The following is a 21,075-nucleotide window of genomic DNA, read 5'->3' on the forward strand; positions in this document are numbered from 1 at the left end:
TTCCCTGATGAGACTCACACTAAGCACTGCATGGTTATGCTCTTCCTTGTTACTAATTATAAGATTTTTTTCCCTCAGTGATGTCTTTAGAAGGCCAGAATTTGGGTCTTGGCTGGTTAGCTTTTAAGCATATTTGCTTTTGTGCCTGAACATGTTCTCTTAGGTTGAAGTTTTCTTCTAAATAAATGCAGACTGAAATATTAAAGTATAGCAATATGCTGCTAAAGAGTAGAAATTCTGAAAGTCATTGATTACCTGGATTTTTATTATCACAGTTGGGCAGCAGCCTTTGTAGTATTAAAAATATAAATTGTGACTTCACTGTTCATTCTACCCCTGTTCCTTAATGGAAAAAGGTGCTCAGAAAATTAGATGGTCATTGAAGGCATTTTCTGGATTCAGAAAGGTGAGGAAATATCTATGGTAGCAGTTGATTCTCATTTCTAAACTCATGAATATCAGGAGGTGAATAAATCATCCAAAATTGCTTTGCTGATTCTGAAGAGAGTGAATCAACCAATTCTCACAGTTCTAATCTGTACCTAAGATACTTACAACTAAAGGTTTACTAGGATTATAAATCTCTCTAGAACAGCATATTTAGACAGAAATGGTAGCCGGTACGTTCACATGGGCTACTGCATTGTGATCTTCAAGTTACAACATTCAGAGGGGTATAATGGTATAATGCACCCAATTTCCAAAAGCAACATTTTTATTGTGAAGTAAGCTTTATAAAAATCAAGATAGTTCTATCTACTGATCTGGTACTGAAAATGTGACAGGTGATAATTTTCCACAGATGTGTTTCAGTACATTTTTAAAAACTAAACTCTGTATTTGCATGCTTGTTGAAAGTTTCTTGTCTAAAGACACACAGTTAATAGAGGCAGAGCTGTAACTACAGTCTTGGTCTTCACACTGCTAGGGAGAAGCTCTTCCTGCCATACTGTAATAGCAGTTGCTACTGATGCAGTTATCAACCAACGTAATTGTTCTAAGCAATAAACTATAAACAGGTAGCCTAATCAATGAATGTGTTAATAGGTTAGTTTGTTGTTCTGCTTTTTTCTTATTCACTGTGCAAACATTCTTTCAGCCTTTAGTGGTGCCAAGTGCTTGTTATGTACTTTGTGTGAAAAGATGCAGGGATGGGCATGGCATGGGCTCCACCCTCAGAGAACGCACAGTCTTAACAAACACATACAGACTAATACTTAGAAAATTCATAATGTAGGATTCATCCAGAACCCTCCACTCAGAACTTCTATGGAAATGGGGGACTATCAGGAACAAGGCTTATATGTGTATTTTTCATTGGTATGAAATAGCCTTTTAAACAAGGGTTTTAGTAGATACAAAATGTCACATCTTGGCAATAGGTGTGTAAAATTCCAGAAGACCTATTTAAGAACTGTGTGTATGCATGTGCACACACACAAAGGTAAGTGTGTGGTATGTTATAATTGAGATAAAATCTGAAATGGCAAAGTTTTCAATAGTGAATAATGCCCACATCTGCTGGCATGTGGTAGCCTTACAGAGTGGACTTGCCTCAGGCCTCAGGGACTCATGTCCAGGGAGTGATTTCCCCAGGGCAGTGAGAAATAATGCTAACTTTGTCACAGTATATGAGATTCTAGACCTCGGTATTAACTCAGTATTTGTTATGAGAATATTATTCTTAAATTCTTTCTAATTTAGTTGCTTACTTTCAGACTCAGCAATCCCAGAGGCTTTAGAAAATAGTTTTACATAACATAATTTTTAGAAATAATAAAATAATAATTATTTTTTGAGACAAGGTCTTGCTCTCCAGGCTGGAGTGAAGTGGCACAATCATAGCTTACTGCAGCCTTGAACTCCTGGGCTCAAGCAATCCTCCCTCCTCAGTCTCCCAAGTAGCTAGGATTATAGATACACAGCCATGACTGGCTAATTTTTTGTTGTTGTTGTAGAGATGGGTCTCACTGTGTTGCCCAGGCTGGCCTCAAATTCCTGGCTTCAAGCAATCCTCCTGACTGGGCTTCCCAAAGACCTGGGATTACAGGTTTAAAGCACCATACCGGGCCTAATTTTTAGAAATCATGTTTAAGAATTTAAGAAGAGGACTGAAAATAGAAAATATTTTCTATAAGTACCATGCAGTATCTCCTGTGAAACACTGAGTCACACACACTTTTCCCAGAATGAACAAGGAATAGCCAGCCAAACAAGTTCTAAATGTATGCCTTCTAAAAAGGCACAATGACCTTCCGAAGATGAAATTGGCATTTAACTGGTAACTTTAAAGGCTTGAATAGTGCTATAAAACTCTTTCAGTAGAGTCATTAAACAGAGGGTTGGATTTTTCTTCTCGTTTTTTTATCCCCAAACTTAGCAAAGCCTTCAGAGATATTTTGTTAATTATTTATTTTACTTTGTGGGGGGTGTGGAGAAGATTGGGTTTGAAAAACAAAATTATACAGTATTTGAAGTTAGTAGGCAATTTCAGCCCCCTTGAAAATGCTTCCTGCAGATTGTCCTTCCCTACCCTACTTGGTTCCTGGGGAAGCAAAGATAACTATCAGCTTGAAATACACAGCAAAGATAAAAATAAATCCCCCGCACTGCCATACCTTCTTAGATAATATGCCTTCCCTCCGACTTCTTTCCCTTGATGTTTTGGTTTGGCTAGCCCACTGGTTTTGCCAAGGGTTGTGTTTAGTCAGTCAGCTCTGAATGTTGCCAACTAACAGCTACCTTGATACTCTTGGCTCTGAGTGTAATTAATACTAGAAGAATGTTAAAATTATATTTATTTATAATGGTAGTTCTGTTTTAATTTTTTTAATATTACAGTGGTTAACATGCATAGATATCATCTAATATTTTTGCTGAATTACACCTCTTTAGCCACATGTTAATTTACTAAGGTGTTAATAAAATAGTAAATTACCTAATGTTAAAAAAATTTTAGTTTTTATATATACACACACACAACACGTACACACACACTTTTTTTTTTTTTTGAGATGGAGTCTTGCTCTGTCGCCCAGGCTAGAGTGCACATTTTTTAAAATCTCATTTTACCCAGGAGATGGGCTGCCCCTGGGAACTCTGGAAACTGCATATTTTCTCACACAATAATTGAATCATACTTTGAAACTATTGTAGATTGACTAGAGTACCCGGTCTAGGCCACCCCTTGCCCTTGAAGAGCTCAGAATAGCGGAGTGTGGGAGGATAACTTTGATTGTATGTTTGTGGTGCCTGAGGAAACTATCTCAAAGTACTCACGGATCATACCCTTACACAGGCCCCACTGTGAGCTACAGCAAGACAAGCCCCCCAAAGCATGAGCACAAACAGGGGTGCTCACCCTGCTCTGTCCTTCACCAAACTGCATCACTTTGGAATGCAGCAGCTGGAGCTATAACTAATATCTGAAGCTACCACAATTGCCTTAAATTGTATTCTTAGCAATGAGTTAAGCTTACTGCCTTCGCTTAGCAAATATTTGTCAGTACGCGATGTGTACCAGGCACCATGATAGACAGGTAGACACTGTGTAGACAAGGTAAAATAGCCCATTTGTATTCCTGACATTATTTGTTTGTCAATAAAATTTGTCACTAATTGGCTTTGCTTTTTTGTTTCCCACCAAAAACTGAACTTGTAGAATTGAGTTATTTATGTTGCAGGCAGTATCACTTTAATAGTACTCAACGCTTATTTAAGCTTGGAAAATAATATTGTACCAATTCTTTGATACTTTGTGGTCCCTTAAATTTAACCATCCCTTACTCTGTCACCTATGTTGGAGTGCAGTGGCTCAATCATAGCTCACTGCAGCCTACTGGGTAGCTGGGACTATAAGCACGCATTACCACACTCTGCTAATTTTTTAACTTTTTGAAGAGACACGGTCTCCCTATATTGCCCAACCTGGTCTCCAACTCCCGGACTCAAGCGATCCTCCCGCCTCCGCCTCTCAAAGTGCTGGGATTACAGGGGTGATCTACCACCCAGCCCCACCTTCTTGAGGAGTTAGGTTTCACCTTGGAGATCAGTGCTTCTTATCTATAAAATTTCCCTGGAGAGCTATGATGAGGTTTGGAAACCTGGACTTAAAACAATTTTTTTCCCCCAGATATTCTTAGGATAGCTCGATTCACTGTCATAACAATGTTTGGAGACTATACATATATATAGGTACGTATACATTCTCTTCTCAGAAGAAGCTTCATGACTTCCATCAATTTCTGGGTAACCTCTGACCTCTCTAATATGAGAAAACTACATCAGTAAATGAATGGCCTTCAAATACATTTACAAATAATTCACAGGCAAAACTGTTTTACATCGCATAGCTTTACACATATAGATGTAGACATTCACACAACTGAAACAAAAGTTCCACAACATAGTCTTTACCCTTACTTCATCAATGTACCCTGATATGTTCTATTCCATTCTCTTTCATTTAAAAAGAATCCTAGTCACAATTCACTAAATTAATGCCATGACCTTCCAATGGGTCACAATCTATTATAGCTTACCAAACATGGTAGGAGATTATCAACTATTTAAAAATTTTTAGCCAGGGAGTCATGTGGTCAGATTTGCATTTTAACATGCTTCTCCAATGGCTGCCTTGAGTTAGTCATTCCTTATACATGGGATTCCTTACATATGGGAGGAGAAGAAGAAGAAGAGATAAGGATGGCTCTGTATTTATTACTTGAGCGTTTGGTTAGGTGGTGAGGCCATTATTCAAATCTGAAATAGACGAAAAAAGCAGGTTGAGACAGGAGACATGGGTGTGTTTGGTTTAGAACATGTTATCCATGAGGTGTTCAGGTTACACTCCAATCCTCATTCTATCAGAATGGAGCTGCCCAGGGGGTATTCCCATTGGAGAATTGGAACAAAAGGATTTTCAAAAAGCAACTCCAAAGGACATTTTATTGGGTTTAATTATACCTGGAACTTTAGTCGTAAGAAGAAAGAAAAGGTAGATTTACAGATGAAATTCTGATGTGAAGCCCTATTTAAAGAGTAATTTTTTTTCTAGCTGTTAAAGAATACTGGTTTACATATGAATACTGAAAGCATGACTATTGTTACTTTTAATTACTAATATTTAGGTAATTTGAAGCTCCTTTTGTTGAATTTTGCCCATATTAATTAAGAACAATGACAGGCTAATAGAGATTAAGTGTGGTATATTCATTTAGTGGAAGAATATACAACAGTGAAAAGCAGTAACTTATAACTCTAAGCAGGCAGAAGAATACATACGGTATGATGCCGTTTTTATAAAGTTTAATAACAGGAATAATCAGACAATCTATTTGTAGGTTTACGTATATGATAAAATTATTAAAAACCAAAAAAGGGGTGACAGTTATGAAAATGAGAACAGTGGTTACCCATGAAGGGAAAGGCAGGCAGAGGGAAAAGGAGAGGAGTAGGGATGGATGTGTTATTGCTCACATTCTAGTTCTTGAGTTTACAGTTTCTTATTATGACATTGAACTTCAAAACTATCAAGCTATACTTATTTTGCAGAAACAAATATGTTAAAGTTGTTCTCATTATCATTAAAGATAATTTGTCATCTTTATGGGTTAAATAAGAAAAACCAGAACATGTTTCAATAGATGCCAAAAAGGCATTTTAAATCTGTATTTCCTAATTGTTCGAGAAACATAAAAGAAATTTTTGGAGATGCCAAGTTCAAATATGCCAAGACTCTAAGGAGAAAAACTGGATATTAAAGGTTTAAAAAAACAAGTTGACAAGGAGAACAGAGAAGGCAGGTCTTGTTATCTAGAGCTAGACACCAGCTAATATCTTGGTAGTCAACTACTTGATAGAGTTGCTTTGTCATCTATCAGTGGAGAAAGAAAGTTTTCTCTCTGTCTGTGATCTCTCTCTCCAGTGGAAAGAAGGTGCAGGCAGAGTTGCTGGTGTTATCAAGGGTGTGGGAGTAGAGGTTACTTTCCTTTCTGAGTTAACACTTGATGTTTTGGAGCAGTGGCATTGTAAAGTGTCCTAGGAAAAAGTCCAGTCTAGAAAGGACAGATTAGGGGAATGAAAAGCAGCAGTTGGTTGAATTTTAAAAGATGAGGTTCTTAGGGGGCTTAGGGTAATAAAACTCAGAATGCAATAGCCAAGTGATTAAAGAACTAAATTGGGCCCACATCAGTAGAGGGTTGGTACCTAAGCAGCCATAGGAAAAGGGCAGTTCTTTATAATACATGAAAAGCCTAGGGTTTAATAACCACTTAGTAAGGTATGTTATGGATATCTTATTTTAGAGTAAGAATATAAGGCATAGCCATATTTATGAAGGTAGTAATACTCTACTAATCAATACTTAGAAGTTTTTGTTATGACTAATCTGAATGCTTTTTAGCTTTTCCTTAATCTAGTCATGTTGGTAATTTATAAGTCAGTTTTCAGATTAGGAAAGAGGGTATTTGAGGGTGTTCCATTTCCACTGAATAGTAAGATGATGCTTACTTAGATTTCCACAGCTGTTTGAAAGCTCTGTATTTGGCTATAACGGAAAACTTTGTTAGGGATGCTTGATGTTTTGTGTTTTGTTTCTAAAGGAAGACAGTGTTTTGTTCCTTCTTTAGAAAACTTGAAGAATAGAATAATGAGTCCAGGATTAATTTGGGATAAAGTCTTTTACTTCATAAATTCTGATTCTGTAAAAAAAAAAAAAAACTCTAACCTCTTTCAAGAATATTTAAGGTAATTGAGTCAAAGGGCAAGTGTCAGTGATAACCTAAAATCTAGTTATTATTTTTATGCAGCCTTTATTGTTTTTCTGATTGAAAAACAAAGTGAATAAACATTTGTAAAGTGTATAAAATACACATAAGAATAAAGATGAGTAATAAAAGGGTCCCTAATAGTGAAAAACAGTTTTATTCAATTTCTTTCTAGTCTTTTCTTCTTGCTCACACATACATTTTTAAAATTGCAGGCTTAGTGTGTTTATTGCTTTTTTATATTCTTTTTTCATTTAGCATGTATCATGAGCATTTTCCTATGTTATTAAATAATAAAAGTTGCTTTTAAATAGCTACCTAACATTTCATTTTATGGATGCACTATCATTTAGCCATTCTCCTATTACATGTATGGTTTCTGTATAACAATAATGGTATGATTAAAATCCGTGTGCATAAATTATTATTGCTATCTTTATTTCCTCAGGATAGATTCCTAGATATGGCATTTATTAGGTCAGAATACTTTTAAAGTTTTCAATAACTGTCACTAAATCATTTATCCCATCTGAATCCCCCACCCCCAGAAAGCTGCTGCTGCCTTATATTCCCACAGCTGTTCGAAAGTGCCAGTCACAAGGGGTTTTCCCCAGCCAATATTGGATACGTGTTTTTTGAATTTCAAAATTAATCATTTGATAATGTCTAAAAACTGTTTGACAGTGTGATTTGTTTGATTATAATCTGACATGAGTAAAATACTGCAATGTTTTAAGATAGCGTAAAGTAACATCCAGTGCCTTGTCGTCTCCATCTGGTATTGCTAGAAGGAGTGGTTTTGAGTTTTTCATTCCTTTATACTATTCATGCTTTCTCCCAATATGGTGGGGAGAGTTTTTATTTTAGTAGTTCATGGACTCCCTTTGACAAAATTACTCTATTTCTCTAACTTTTAAAAATAATTATTCTATTTATATAACTTTTTACATACTGTATTTTGCTATTTTGACATTTTTCTTTACCATTGTTTGTGGTCATAATCATTTAGTGCTTTTGAATTTCTACCTTCATCTTTAGATGCCTGTCTTCTTTAAAAGAACATTGCAAACGTCTCACAAAGCCTAGCGGTATGGATCTCTTTTTTTCATGGAGCAATGCTGTGAGTTATTGGCCAGGGGATAAAATGTTCTACTACTTTATATAGTTTCATTATTTTAGAGGGACTCTGTGGTATGTGGTTCTACCTCCTAGCAGAATTAAATAACTATCTAAAAGATACGCAAAAGTTTTGTAATATCAGTTATTCAAATATAGTAATTACCTTAATTACCCATATGTAAACCTTTGCCCTTTTTTGCCAAAGTGTCTCTTTCTCTATGTGAAGGCATAGATTTGATGGCTTTGCCAATAGCCTAACCATCCTTAGAAATCTTTTTGGTCCTATATTTCTTGCAATTATAAATCAGTCTATCTAAGAAACTTGACAGGCCCTCTTATTTACATCAGACATGCCAATCTCTTAGAAATCAGAACTGCAGTCTCTAATTTAGCTCTTGATGTGTTGTGCATATCAATAGCTTTATACATGTGAAATTAGAAATAGTTTTATTTTCTTTATAGGCTTGAAGAAAATTAACAAACAAATTTGACTTATGAAAACTGAATAGAAATAAATTTTATGGAGTAAACCAGACTCTGCCTCAGGAATGCATTTTCAGAGTAGATGTTCGGAAACAGATTTATAAAAATTAAAATACTATATGTTTGGTTCATTTTTAGGGCTACCTATAGCTTGATACAAAAAAAAAAAAACACCCCCACAGACTTTAAAATACTGTTTGTATTTATGAAGATTGAATGCTTTAGAGTCATAAAGTTGTGATTCCCATGAGAACCCTTAATTCTATTTTCTTTGTTTCTTTGTTGTGCTATAGCTAGTATCTGGGACTCTGGGAATCTGAAAGCAGTATTTTTTTTTTTTTTTTTTTTTTTTATGGCTAGGGCACTTGGGAAGCAGTGTTTGCTACCCTTCTAGAGGAGCAGCAGGCATCTGTAATTTTTCAGCCTTCCATGGACACCTGTTTTAGCTGATTCATTCTCATACCTTATCTTTCTGTATTTTGAGTTTGAGACAGTTGGAAATATTGCTAGTTGTTTTCATTATTTGTTTATTTTTCCAGATACCTTATTTGGCTTCCATTTACACTAACACTTAAGCTTTGACCCAGAAGACTTGTAGCCCCTTATTTTTCTCTAAATTATGAAGATTCAGAATGAGTATAGTTAACTTTTGATTATCCGAAGAGCTTGTTACCAGAAATTACTTCAAAAATAAAACATCTCATTATAGTAAGGAAGGCATGTGTGTGTTAGAATCAAACAGGTCAGAATTGGAGTGGGAGCTCCCCAATATTGTCTTTGTATTATCAAAGCAAACATTTTTTGGCACTTACTGTGTACCGGGCCTTGTGCCAAACACCTTAGATGGGTTATCTCTGAACTTCACATCAGTCATATGAGGTGGGTAATATCATTATCTACATTTTACAAGTATGGAAACTGGGGATTACTGAGGTTATTTGCCCAAGGTAACACAGATAGTAGATTCTGGAGCCAGAGTTGGAAACTGGGTAGTTTGCTCCAGACCCAATGATCTAGCATCCTAGGTGTGGTCCATTAGGGCTCTCTCTTTTCATCCGTTTGTAAAAGAGAAGTTTTCACTTTCTTCTCAAACCATTGAGAAACAACTTGGAACTGGAAGTGCAAAGGGAGAATTCTAAAGAAAGCGTTTTAAAAAGGAGAAAGAACAAGAAAGCAGGACACCATTTCCTACCTTTGGTATTCTCCAAGTAGTTGGCACCAATTCTCATAAAAAAAATGGCACAAAATGGTGCATATTTTTACACACACACTTTTGTAATGTTCATTTAAGATTTGACTACAATTTAATTAATTAAAATGATATACCCCAAATATTGTATGTCTTATTGCTGTTTCTCCTTCTTTAGCATAGACTGTGGTCTTGTGCCTTTGGTCCCCAGGGAGGACTTACCACAGTGGCTGCCTCAGCAATTCCAGTCTCTCATCATTCCTTCCTTAACTAGAGCATTTCTGAGTCTGTTTGTAATACATAAAATAAGTTCCCCGTAAGACTTATTTTGAAAAAAGCATTCGGTAACTTTACCCAAGAAAAGGCTCAAAAACAATTGATATTGAAAGCAGAGAATTAAGAGTTAAATATACTTCTAAATCTATATGGAAATATTCTGCAGACTTAACTATTGTTTGTCTTATTGGACTTACAAGTTTTCTTGGTGACATTGATTAGGTTGGGGTGAAACCATGTATTTTACAAAATCTGGGGCTTGGGCTTTTTGAGACTTCTGTTAACCTTGAGGACTTGCAGGTGTCAAATACCAGTCTCTCCCTAGATCTACACAACTGCTGCTGACTGCAGTCATGGATTCTAAGCCCACTTACATTTGCCAGCAGTTCTTCCTGGCATAATGCAAAAGAACGTTGCTCAAGGCTCCAGGGTACAAGGAGAGGAGATTGGCAATGAATTGGAAGTTGCCATTCATATTTAAGATTTTTTTTCCTTGTAGAATTCAGGTTTGGGCTTTGTTTCTGAGAAACCATTTTTTAAAACAAAATTCTGCTTCCTATTTGACAAGAAGAATTACTAAACTTAGAATTATTTAGTATGGTTACATTCTAAATTCTTTAAAAATACAAAATGGTTTTAAAGAGGTTGGGTCATACTTTCAAATGGAATTTCATGAAGCCAGAGTATTCGGCGAGTGTTTTAATAAAGACGAAGATACTTTTTAGAAAGAAAAATGTATAATATGAACTTAAGTCCCACAAACCCAGGAAGCCACTTGGCCTAGGCTTTGGGGCTAAACATAGCATAAGAGAGGTTAGAAACTTTCTCATCCTGACATTTGTACCACACAGCAGGCAGCTGTGTGGGGTTTTTTTTTGTTTTTTGTTGTTGTTGTTGTTGTTTTTACCCTTCCTTTCATCTTGTAATTTATTTTTGCCTTCTCTGGGGAACCCTGGTTCTCAACAGATTCTTAAGTCATCTATTTCAAATCCATTTATAATTTTTTAGTATCCCTGACATAAGGCACCTTCTGAGAGAATTTAATCTAAGTTCCTTCAGATAAATCTAACAAATATTTATTAGGTATCTACTCCACTGTGTTTCAAATATATATAAAAGTGGGTAAGACCGGCTGGGCGCAGTGGCTCACACCTGTAATCCCAGCATTTTGGAAGGCCAAGGCGGGCAGATCACGAGGTCAGGAGTTTGAGACAAGCCTGACCAACATGGTGAAACCATGTCTCTACTAAAAATACAAAAATTAGCCGGATGTGGTGGTGCACACCTGTAATCCCAGCTACTCAGGAGGCTGAGGCAGGAGAATCGCTTGAACCCAGGCGGCAGAGGTTGCAGTGAGCCAAGATCGAGCCGCTGCTCTCCAGCCTGGGCGACAGAGCGAGACTCTGTCTCAAAAAAAAAAAAAAAAAAAAAAAGTGAGTAAGACCATGGTCCTTGCCTCCAAAGAACTCACAGTCTGGTGGGAGAGAAAGGCAAATAAATGAGTACTTAGCATATACAATGTAGTGAAGGCAGCAATAGCGATGAGCGCCTAGAGGTGAGGGGACCATGGAGACTCAGAAAGCGGGCTTCTAAACGCCCTCACTGAGAAAGCAAAGGCTCCTGAGGGAAGGACTCCTAAGCTGAACTCACATTAAGTTAGCATGAGCTAAGGCAAGAAGTGGGGACACAGAGTAGCATGTTCCGGCACCCAGCAAGCAAGCACGGTATTGCTGCTGGACATGAAATACAAGGTGGAGATGAGGCCCAGTTAAACTGGTTTAGTAGCAAGAGTGCTGACAAGGAAACATATATACTGTTAAGAAGCTTACATCTACTACTCGTAAGTAGTAGGAAGTCATGAAGAAATAAATGACCCTTGAGACTGACAGAGTCATATTGACATTTTGTAAGAATAGTTGTTGATAAAAACTGAATGATTAGAGGATGGCAGCTGAATGATTAGATGATGGGATTGAGAACGGTTCAAAAGTGGAGGTCGAAAGCCAAGTTGTCCAAGCAAAAGGTAATACTGAGCCAAAGCAGAGGAAAGAATATACATTTAAGAAATGTTTCGGAAGGAAAAAGCAGTAAGTCTTACGATTATGTGGATGTTGAGGGGTGTGGAGTAGTGTGAGAAAGAGGAGTCAAATTTCACTCATCAGGATGCCAGTAATCTCAGCACTAAATGAATGATGGCTTATTAACTGGGCAATGTGGGAGGGTGGAAAGATTTAGGAACGAGATGATAATTTAGTTTATATCAGCTTTGTATATTTAAATTTTGGAAGGGACTGGTTAATAAAACAAAAATGAAATGCAGCTTTATGATAAGTTGCTGAACCCAATGGGAGGTTTTAGTTTTTGCCACCAAAGAAGAACTTGTGGCTTAGCCCAGCCATGACTGCATTTTGAAGAAACTATTTAGATTTTCTCGATGGCTGTCTCACTTCTCTTCCAAAACCACTTTGGCACTTGGTTCAACTTTGCATTCATTTTTAAACAAAGTTTCTGTTCTCTCATGCTCCATAGTCTGTATATCTTTTCCCTGATGCAGTATCTCTAGTACTAATCTGCTATTTCCATCTTTCCCCTGCCAGTAACTGTCATCACCCCTTTTTTCCTGGAAATACCCAACTACCAAACAACACACACTCAGACACCTGTGTTCTTCTAAATACTTTTTAGCCATGAAGCTACAAAAATGAATCATAAGAAAACTCCCTTTGAAGCCCCTTTTTAGCTGACGAAACCAACACTGGTCAGTTGTACAGTATTTAAAAATAAGAAGTACACTTAACCAGTTAATGAATTCATTTACATTAAGGTGCTCATTATCACATTCAAAGTAAAAAATATATATATATGTCTATATATACACATACACATACTGAAACAATTCCATTCTTCCAGGCAAAATACCCTGGAGTCATCCTTGATTTCTCCCCTTCATTCCTTATATTTAGTATGTCTAGGAATCCTGCTGCCTGTACCTGCAAAATACATCCCAGATCCATCCATTTCTCCCTGTCCTGGTCCTAGGCATCATTATCTCGTTCCTGGACTTTCATACATATGTGCCACAATGGCAGGAATCTTTGTCAGTTTTATTCACTACTATGTCATAGAAACCTAAACAGTGCCTAGCACAGTAGTACTCAGTTAATATGTGTGGAATAAGTGAATTAAATGAAAGAATCAATTAATCCATTTCATCTTACCAGAAACACTAACATTTAGAAGGCTAATTTCATATTAATAGAGAAGCCATATTAAGAGAGCCAAAAATTACTCAAGGTAGTTTTTTGTAATTTCAGTTATATAGCAACTGAGTGTATTGGGTGTATTTTATTTTTAAAAATTAGTACTTTACTTCCATCGATGTTATTGTGTATTTGTAATTAAAATTGGTTTTGAAATGTTGCCGTCGATGATATTTTCTCCAAAATGGTCATAAATTTAAAAGAATACATTAGGGATGAGAATGCAGTTCTCAGGAATTATTTTTCTAATAAGACTGTATCCTACAGAAATAAGAGAAATAGGAAACCTCAGTATTAGGCTGCTCTACTCTTTAATCCAGAACTAGAAATTTTATTACTGGATCCAGGGGAACCATGTGAAAAATAACAGGGAAAACAATTTCACCTTACTTTTTCCTTGCTCAATATACAACTTGCTAAAGAGGAACAATGGAAGGAAATAAATGGACTTATTTTTCCTGAATTATTTATTAATTATAATTCCTGAATTATTGTTATATGACCTGAATTTTGGGGATAACTGCCAATATTTCTCTTTGTGCTAGAAAAATTTGGCATTTTGCACTACTCTCTTCAGTAAAATAGCTATCATATGGAAATTTCAGACGGCTCTAATATGTGTTGGATCCTCTCTACCCCCTGCCCTTCCCTGTCAGTAGGAATATTTAGCTCTTATTGATTTCTCTAATACTTAACTTTTTCTATTGCCAGTGAAGGCTACCCTCCCCTTCCTACTCCTCCACCCTTCAGCATTGGTTTGCACATCTGGGCTGATGTGAGAGGCTTTTTTTTTTTTTCTCCCCTCAACCCATAATGTTTGGGCCTAAAGTCATAACTGCAGGTCTAGTTTAAAAAATAGCACATGTGGCTTTCAGGTTGAGGTTTCTATTTTCTGTTCTGATTCTAGATTATTCTGTCCCTAAACTGTGGAGCCTGAATAGTACATGCAAATATATTTCTCTAGCTTAAAGTATATTTTCTAGATTTTAAGGAAGTCACAGAATCAAGAGTCTAGAAATAATTTGAGAACAACAGAGAATTCTAATGTTTAAATGTTTGCAGTAAGTTTGTATCTAAGCTAATATATAGTCTATATATAGTCAAATAATAGATTTTAGATAAAATTAAGAGATGGACTGACTTCCTGGGATGCCGGAGGGGAGGTGGGTTCTGAGGCCATACAAATTGGGAAACTATTCAGTATGAAAAGACCCACAGCAAAGAAAGTTATTTTGTTTAACTTGGCATTTCCTGAATTTATTTGAGGAAAGAACCCCTCTTCCACATAAGGAAACTTTTCAGCATGCTTCAGAAATGCTGGTGGAAAGAAAGCAAACACTTCAGTTCTAGGCCTGGCTCAGGCATTAATCCACCTTTTCATTTAACAAATATGCATTGAGTGACTACTTTGTGCCACGCACCGCTTGAGGTGCTGACAATATATTCAGGGAACACAACAGACAAAAGCCTCTGTCCTTGCAGAGCTTATATTCTAGTGGAGGGAGAAAGACTATAAACATAATATGTTAGTATTACAAGGTAATGAGTGTTTCAGACAGCCATGGAGCAGGTTCGGATTTGTAGTACAGGGGTTGTCAATCTAAGTATGACTCTAACTTGAACAAATCACTAAGCCTCATTGTCCCTAATCTATAAAAAAGAAATTATAGATGATCTTGGCCCGCTCAGCTATATGAGTCCACTTTAACACCAGGAATTGTCATGTCAAACCATGGTACTGCTGGTTCACTGAGCATTTACAATCACCTTATCAGAAAAGGTGTCTGTCAAACAAGAGTTCTGTAAGTTTGAATGATTTGTAATCCCACAGAAGAACAAAACACTTAAATAAATGAAGAAAACCCTTGCTGGTTCTATTTTTAATCTAATGTATACCTCAATCCAATATTGAGTAGAAAGTATTTGACTCAAGGACAGGAAATCTGCAGTAAAGGTACCAACAGCTTTTCAGCAGATGTTAGCATTCACATATGAGAAAGTTGCAGCAGTGTGCACATTGTGCTTCTGCCCTAGATCCTTATGTAAATAGGATGTCCGTGACTTGATGTTGAAATGACCTTTCAGGCAGTATTCTGTTGCCACATGCCTGAGCTTGTATCCCAGAGTAATTAGACGTTTTGACTTACACATCTTGGTATACAGTGTTTATGCTAATTATAAATGTCTGAAAGTTTCCTGAAACTTTTTCTTTGTAGCTTTTTATCAAAGACAGACAGGAGGTTGGGAGGAGGGTTGTGGATTGTGGTCCTAAGCCTTTGATTTTCAGTCTCTCATTTTTGGAATGAAAATTAAAATCTGCTTTTCCAGTTGCCGAGACATGGTGGTATATTTTTATATTCTTCATCTTGAACAAGAAACTGTTTGGAATCACAGCATTTTAATACTTTTTAAATAATATTTTATTCTTAAGGCATTTAGCTAAAAATTCAAGATTGTGAGTCCCTAAATAAAAGTTATTCCCAACTGACCTGTAGGAAAAGCTTAAAATACTAAAATTAAAATGGAGAAGTTTCTATCTCACAAAGGAATGGTCTTCCAATATTGTTTCAAAATCAGACCTCAAAACTTATTTCCTGTGGTGGTTACCTCAGTCCTCAAAGCTGACCCTAGGTCTACCAGTAACAGTCAGTACATTTTCACTTCCTCCTCCTCGTATTTCATGAACCTGAAGGCTGGTTTTTAAGAAAATGCTTTATAACCATTTTGGAAAAAAGAACTGTGTAGATACACAATGGAATAGGCTCCTGCATATCAGAGGGGACTGACGCATATCCACAGGTTCCTCTGAAACTCTGCCTGAATGGCTCTAGATTAGACAAGGTCTCAGACCCACTCTAGCTCTGGCCTTCAACAGTCCCACAGGTTCTGGTCTGCTCTGAAGTTGCCATAGTTTAGTTCTAAAGCTTCCCTCTCACCAACCTGCCCTAATTGTCATATATTACCTGCTCTTTCCAATAAGTCTCCTGCTTTCCTGTCCATTGGCCAAATTGTTACACAGCCTTACCAGCCATAAACATAAGTGCTACCTTATATACCCATTTCATTCTTAAGAGTATACTTGGATATTGATACAATTAACTTTGTGTCTAATTAATACATCTTCAAGAAATTAGATGCACTAAGTCTACAAACCCTTTTGAAATTTTAAGGATGTAAAATTTGCCTGAAAACATCTTGCTCTTGAAAAGCTTCAGATTAGCTCAGACCATACCATCTGCATTGATGCTGCTCTGAAACTACCAAGAAAAGGCAATGTAGAACTCTGATTGGCCTGGGCTTAGCTCAGACCATACCATCTGCATTGATGCTGCTCTGAAACTACCAAGAAAAGGCAATGTAGAACTCTGATTGGCCTGGGCTCCATGTCCCTTTGTTCCCTAACCTCTAAGCTCCACTTCAGCTCCATAGCTGCAAAGAAATTCATGACGTGCATCAAGAGTCACCCTTTGGTCCCAAAGTGAACACTGTTTGCCCTGATGCCTGCCCCTGCCCTGTCTGCGTACTGCTCAAATATACCCATAGTGTTACACGCAGGTAGGAGAAACTGTTGAGAAGTTCTGCTATCAGAGGTGAGGACAGAGGTGGTTTGTTACTGATCTTTAGCAGTCTGAGAATCTTATCATTGTGTGTGGCATATGATAAGAACAAGGAAAAATGGTAGGGATTGAAAGCACTCTGCAGATAAGTTACTCTGTATTTCTTTTTTTTTTTTTCACTTTATTTTTTATTTTTATAGACATAGGGTCTCATTGTGTTGCCCGGGCTGGTCTCGAACTCCCAGGCTCAAGTGATCCTCCCACCTCAGCCTCCCAAAGTGCTGGGATAACAGGTGTAAGTCACCACACCCAGCCTCTGATTTCTTTTCTAAGGGGATGACCTATTTCTGTTTATAATCCAAAATTTCTCAGCCTTGGCCCTACTGATATTTTGTACTGCGTAATTGGAGGGAATGTCCTGTGCAGTGTAGGGTGTTTGGCAGTATCTCTGGCCTCCCACTACATGCCAATAGCACCCTCCCAGACCAAATGTCCTCTGGGGGACAAAATTGCCCCTTGTTAAGAACCACTGTTTTAATCTATGTGTAACACAAATTTCAAAACACTTTGGTGAGTACATAGCATGGATTATGATTTTTTAAAAACTTTGTTTCTTTTTAAGCTGATTCTATTCTAGTCATGGTCATATTTTTTAAATCTGTAGCTTTTTTCCTACTGAAGAGACTTTTAAAAAACAAGAATATGAAAGTCTTCTGTGTCCACCATCAGGCCAAACTATAATGCTTTAAGAGAAAAAAATGCATAGAAAGATAATTATTTTACCTTAAAAAGCATAAATGTTACTTAAGAAGTTAGGATTGGGTGGTTTGGAGGATGAGAAAGGAAAAAGCTACATTTAAGTAACAAAGGTTTGTTAAGAGCTTTCTGTAACACTCTGTTTAGTGGACATTTGAACTAAAGGACTCCAGCCATTAAGTTAAAAGTTTTCACTAAAAGAACACTGCACATTTGCAGAATTTGAGTACAGACTCTAATCACTCTTGAAAAATAGGGGGAAAAGAACTGTACAATTCAACCTTTTAAAAATGCAATTTAGGCTGGGCGCAGTGGCTCACGCCTGTAATCCCAGCACTTTGGGAGGCCAAGGCCAGCAGATCACGAGGTCAGGAGATCGAGACCGTCTGGGCTAGCACAGTGAAACCCTGTGTCTACTAAAAATGCAAAAAATTAGCCGGGCGTGGTGGCGGGTGCCTGTAGTCCCAGCTACTTGGGAGGCTGAGGCAGGAGAATGGTGTGAACCAGGAGGCGGAGCTTGCAGTGAGTTGAGATCGTGCCACTGCACTCCAGCCTGGGCGACAGAGAGATTACGTCTCAAAAAAAAAAAAATGCAATTTAGAGTCTACCAGATGGGATGGTCTTACATTCTCTGATAGGTATGGAAGTACTGCTATATTCCCAAACCTGAGCTATGCAGTAGGGAAAACTTTAGATCTAAACCGAAGCTGGAGCCTCATAGGGAGATGAAATATCATATGGAGATGAGACCTCTTTAAAACCACTTTTAAAATTTCTCCAACCAGGTTCTGCAGATCTAGATGAAGGGTTAGGGGAGAAGATGGATGGAAGTTAAATGAGTCATGCCTAGGGAGGGGATTTCATTCAGGTGTCCACACCTTTCTTACCTATCTAGGCATATCCCTTCTCTGTCAGCAGAACCCTGCTCTTCCCAGAAAAACAAAAGCAGACATTAGTGAGTACTGTTATACCAGTATGCAGGTAGCCTCATGTTCTCTTGTGCCTGACGCAAGCATTCCTTTGGCTCCTGTTTGCCTCTACTGCTGTAGGATTAAGAAGTTGCCAATATATGTATGCCAACTAGGCGCTGAGTGTGCACACCCAGTAAGACAGCCTGATGAGTACCTACCTACAGAGTAAATTAAGACTTGTTCACAAAGTTACAGCACTTTAGAACTGGGGAAAGTTTTGGGAATTAAAGAGTAACGTTAGGGCCCTCAAAAGATATTTATAAAATAGATAAAAACACAGAAACTTGTGCCAGGAGTTGTCTCTAATTTCAAATAGGGAGTCAAAGATAGTTTAAATTCATGGATGATGGAGGCTCTATGGAGTATTATCTATCTATAGTATCTTTGGTGAAATTTGACCTTTTAAAGCTCTATACAAGTCGTCTGAATCTCCTTTCAAAAAACATTTTTCTTGACTTATTTCTTCTTGTTAATTTATTCCTTCAACAAATATTTATTATATGTCTACTATGTGCCAGATACTACAATTGTCTCCCTTCTTACCTTTTTTTCTTTTTACCTTTTTCCAGGGTTGGGAGGAAGGGAAGGCAGGAATTGGTGACTGCAGTTCTTTCCTATAGGTCAAGGTTTGGGAGACTTTTAGATTGAGCAATTCAGTGGTTGCAGGTTGTCTTGCAGGGCAGAGCAAAGGCAGGAATCATACATGCCTTTGCCCATGCCTGTGCCCATTCATGAGTGTGAGTGCATACACGCTAAGCAGCAAGTTAGTGCTGAGTCTTCATCTTATAATGGAAAGGACAGATTTTTTGGAGAATGAGGATTATAAAACACTTTTCCCTTCCCTACTTGTCTGCTAAATTACTAAGACTGTATGTTTGGGAGCTGAAGTTTGGTTAAGTCATATTTTACATTCTTGCCAACTAATCCTTTTTTTTAATTATCACCTAACACCATGCAGACCCAAGGGAGGAAAGGTTTCAGACACTAGGAAGAGTGGAGCAGTTGAAGGACAGAAGATTCCAATTGTACACACCTTTTTTGAGCCCCTACTACATATCAGGCAATGTGGCCAATGCAGGACCTCAGTGGTCTTTAACAACTCTGTCCCTTTGCTCCTGGGACTTCCCATCTAGTAGGGAAGCCAGCCCTTGAACAAGAGTGTAGAAAATACATCTGCCTGTGGTGAAACCCCGTCTCTACTAAAAATACAAAAAAATTAGCTGGGCGTAGTGGCGGGCACCTATAATCCCAGCTACTCAGGAGGCTGAGGCAGAGAATTGCTTGAACCGGGGAGGTGGAGGTTGCAGTGAGCCAAGATCGCGCCACTGCAGTCCAGCCTGGGCAACAGAGCGAGACTCCGTCTCAAAAATAAATAAATAAATATTAAAAATTTAAAAATAACAACAACAACAAAGAAAATACATCTTCCTGTTCCACAGTGTTTCCTGGGGCTTAGCCTAGGAGTGACCTACAGAATCATCTCTGTAGGCTGCAGACCCTGTTTCTGTAAACATGAGGATGTATAATGGCATCTTAGGGCAGCAGTTTTTACCTGTGAATGTAATTATGGCATTAACCTTATGCTGTTACTCTAAGAAGTTCAAAAATACTACTCTAAGAAGCAAGAATTAAAATGAAATGTGTTTTTTTATTATAAGAGCCAAAGATTCGGATATGGACTCTTATCTCAGAGATTGCTTCAATATATAGAAGCTATTTAGAAGGGGGTCATGTAAGCCAAAGACAAAACTTGTATTGCTCAAAAGAGGAAGAGCTTTTTACAAATTCACTAATAACTCTTTCATAAGAACTGTAACCATTTGCTACTTTGAAATGAAAAGGGTTCCTCTTATAAACTAATAGAAACTATTGAGCAGAAGTGATTACTGACACTTAAAGGTAGAAAATGGAAATAAGAATCTGGTAAGTTATAGGCATGTTTGCCAGATTCCTTGAATTGTTTGGTCATTTAAATGCTGTGAGGATGTATATATCAAAAGGGCTTAGGTCTAAAATGATTTTCACTAGAAAAACCAGTAAGTCAGTCTTAAGACTTTTCTATGGCAAATTTATAATTTGAGGCGTTTCTCTCTTTTCCCCTCATTTTAGCTTGTCAAAATTCCCAAAAATGATCCCCTCAATGAAGTTCATAACTTTAACTTTTATTTGTCAAATGTGGGCAAAGACAACCCTCAGGGCAGCTTTGACTGCATCCAGCAAACATTCTCCAGGTAAGTACTTTTCAAGGTACACTGAAGGGGAAAAATTTTTTATTTAAGAGGGTTTTAGAAAATTAAACAATACAATACATAATATTCATCCATAAACGTGTATTAAATTGAATTACAGAGCTCATTTATTTATCTGAAAAATATTAAGCACCTACTGTGTAATAGAAATTTCATTTGTAATGGGGATATAATCCCAACAGTTCAAAGATTTTTGGTCTAATGGGGCTTTTAAGGTACAGAAGATATTTTTTAACCTATAAAAATGCAGTTTTTAAAAACTAAAGGCAATTTGAGGATTTTTTTTTAGAAATATTTAATTCATTGAATTTAAGCAAGAATCTTATAGCATATTTGAGGCTCATACTCCAGGGTAAAGAAGTTAAAAATATCCATCTTGCATGCTTTCTTCCTTCTTCCCTGTTCAAGCCATGTTCTAAGGTAGAAGGTAGATTTTTAAACATCTTTA

General features: G+C 37.2%; 1 protein-coding gene across 2 annotated transcripts in view; it reads left to right on the forward strand.

The window, feature by feature from the left end:
* The window catches only part of ELL2 (elongation factor for RNA polymerase II 2), a 78,935-nt gene that overhangs the window by 26,066 nt on the left and 31,794 nt on the right, over window positions 1-21,075 (forward strand). Inside the window, exons 3-4 of one of the 2 annotated variants that reach the window (XM_063811108.1) lie at window positions 7,806-7,887; window positions 20,488-20,609. In XM_063811108.1, the coding sequence (XP_063667178.1) occupies window positions 7,858-7,887; window positions 20,488-20,609 (152 nt within the window). In that variant the 5' untranslated portion in view covers window positions 7,806-7,857. The remainder of the gene's footprint in view (window positions 1-7,805; window positions 7,888-20,487; window positions 20,610-21,075) is intronic. The other variant, XM_517646.8, reaches the window with a different exon arrangement.

Source organism: Pan troglodytes, chromosome 4, assembly GCF_028858775.2.
Source record: "Pan troglodytes isolate AG18354 chromosome 4, NHGRI_mPanTro3-v2.0_pri, whole genome shotgun sequence".
NCBI classification, from domain to species: domain Eukaryota; kingdom Metazoa; phylum Chordata; class Mammalia; order Primates; family Hominidae; genus Pan; species Pan troglodytes.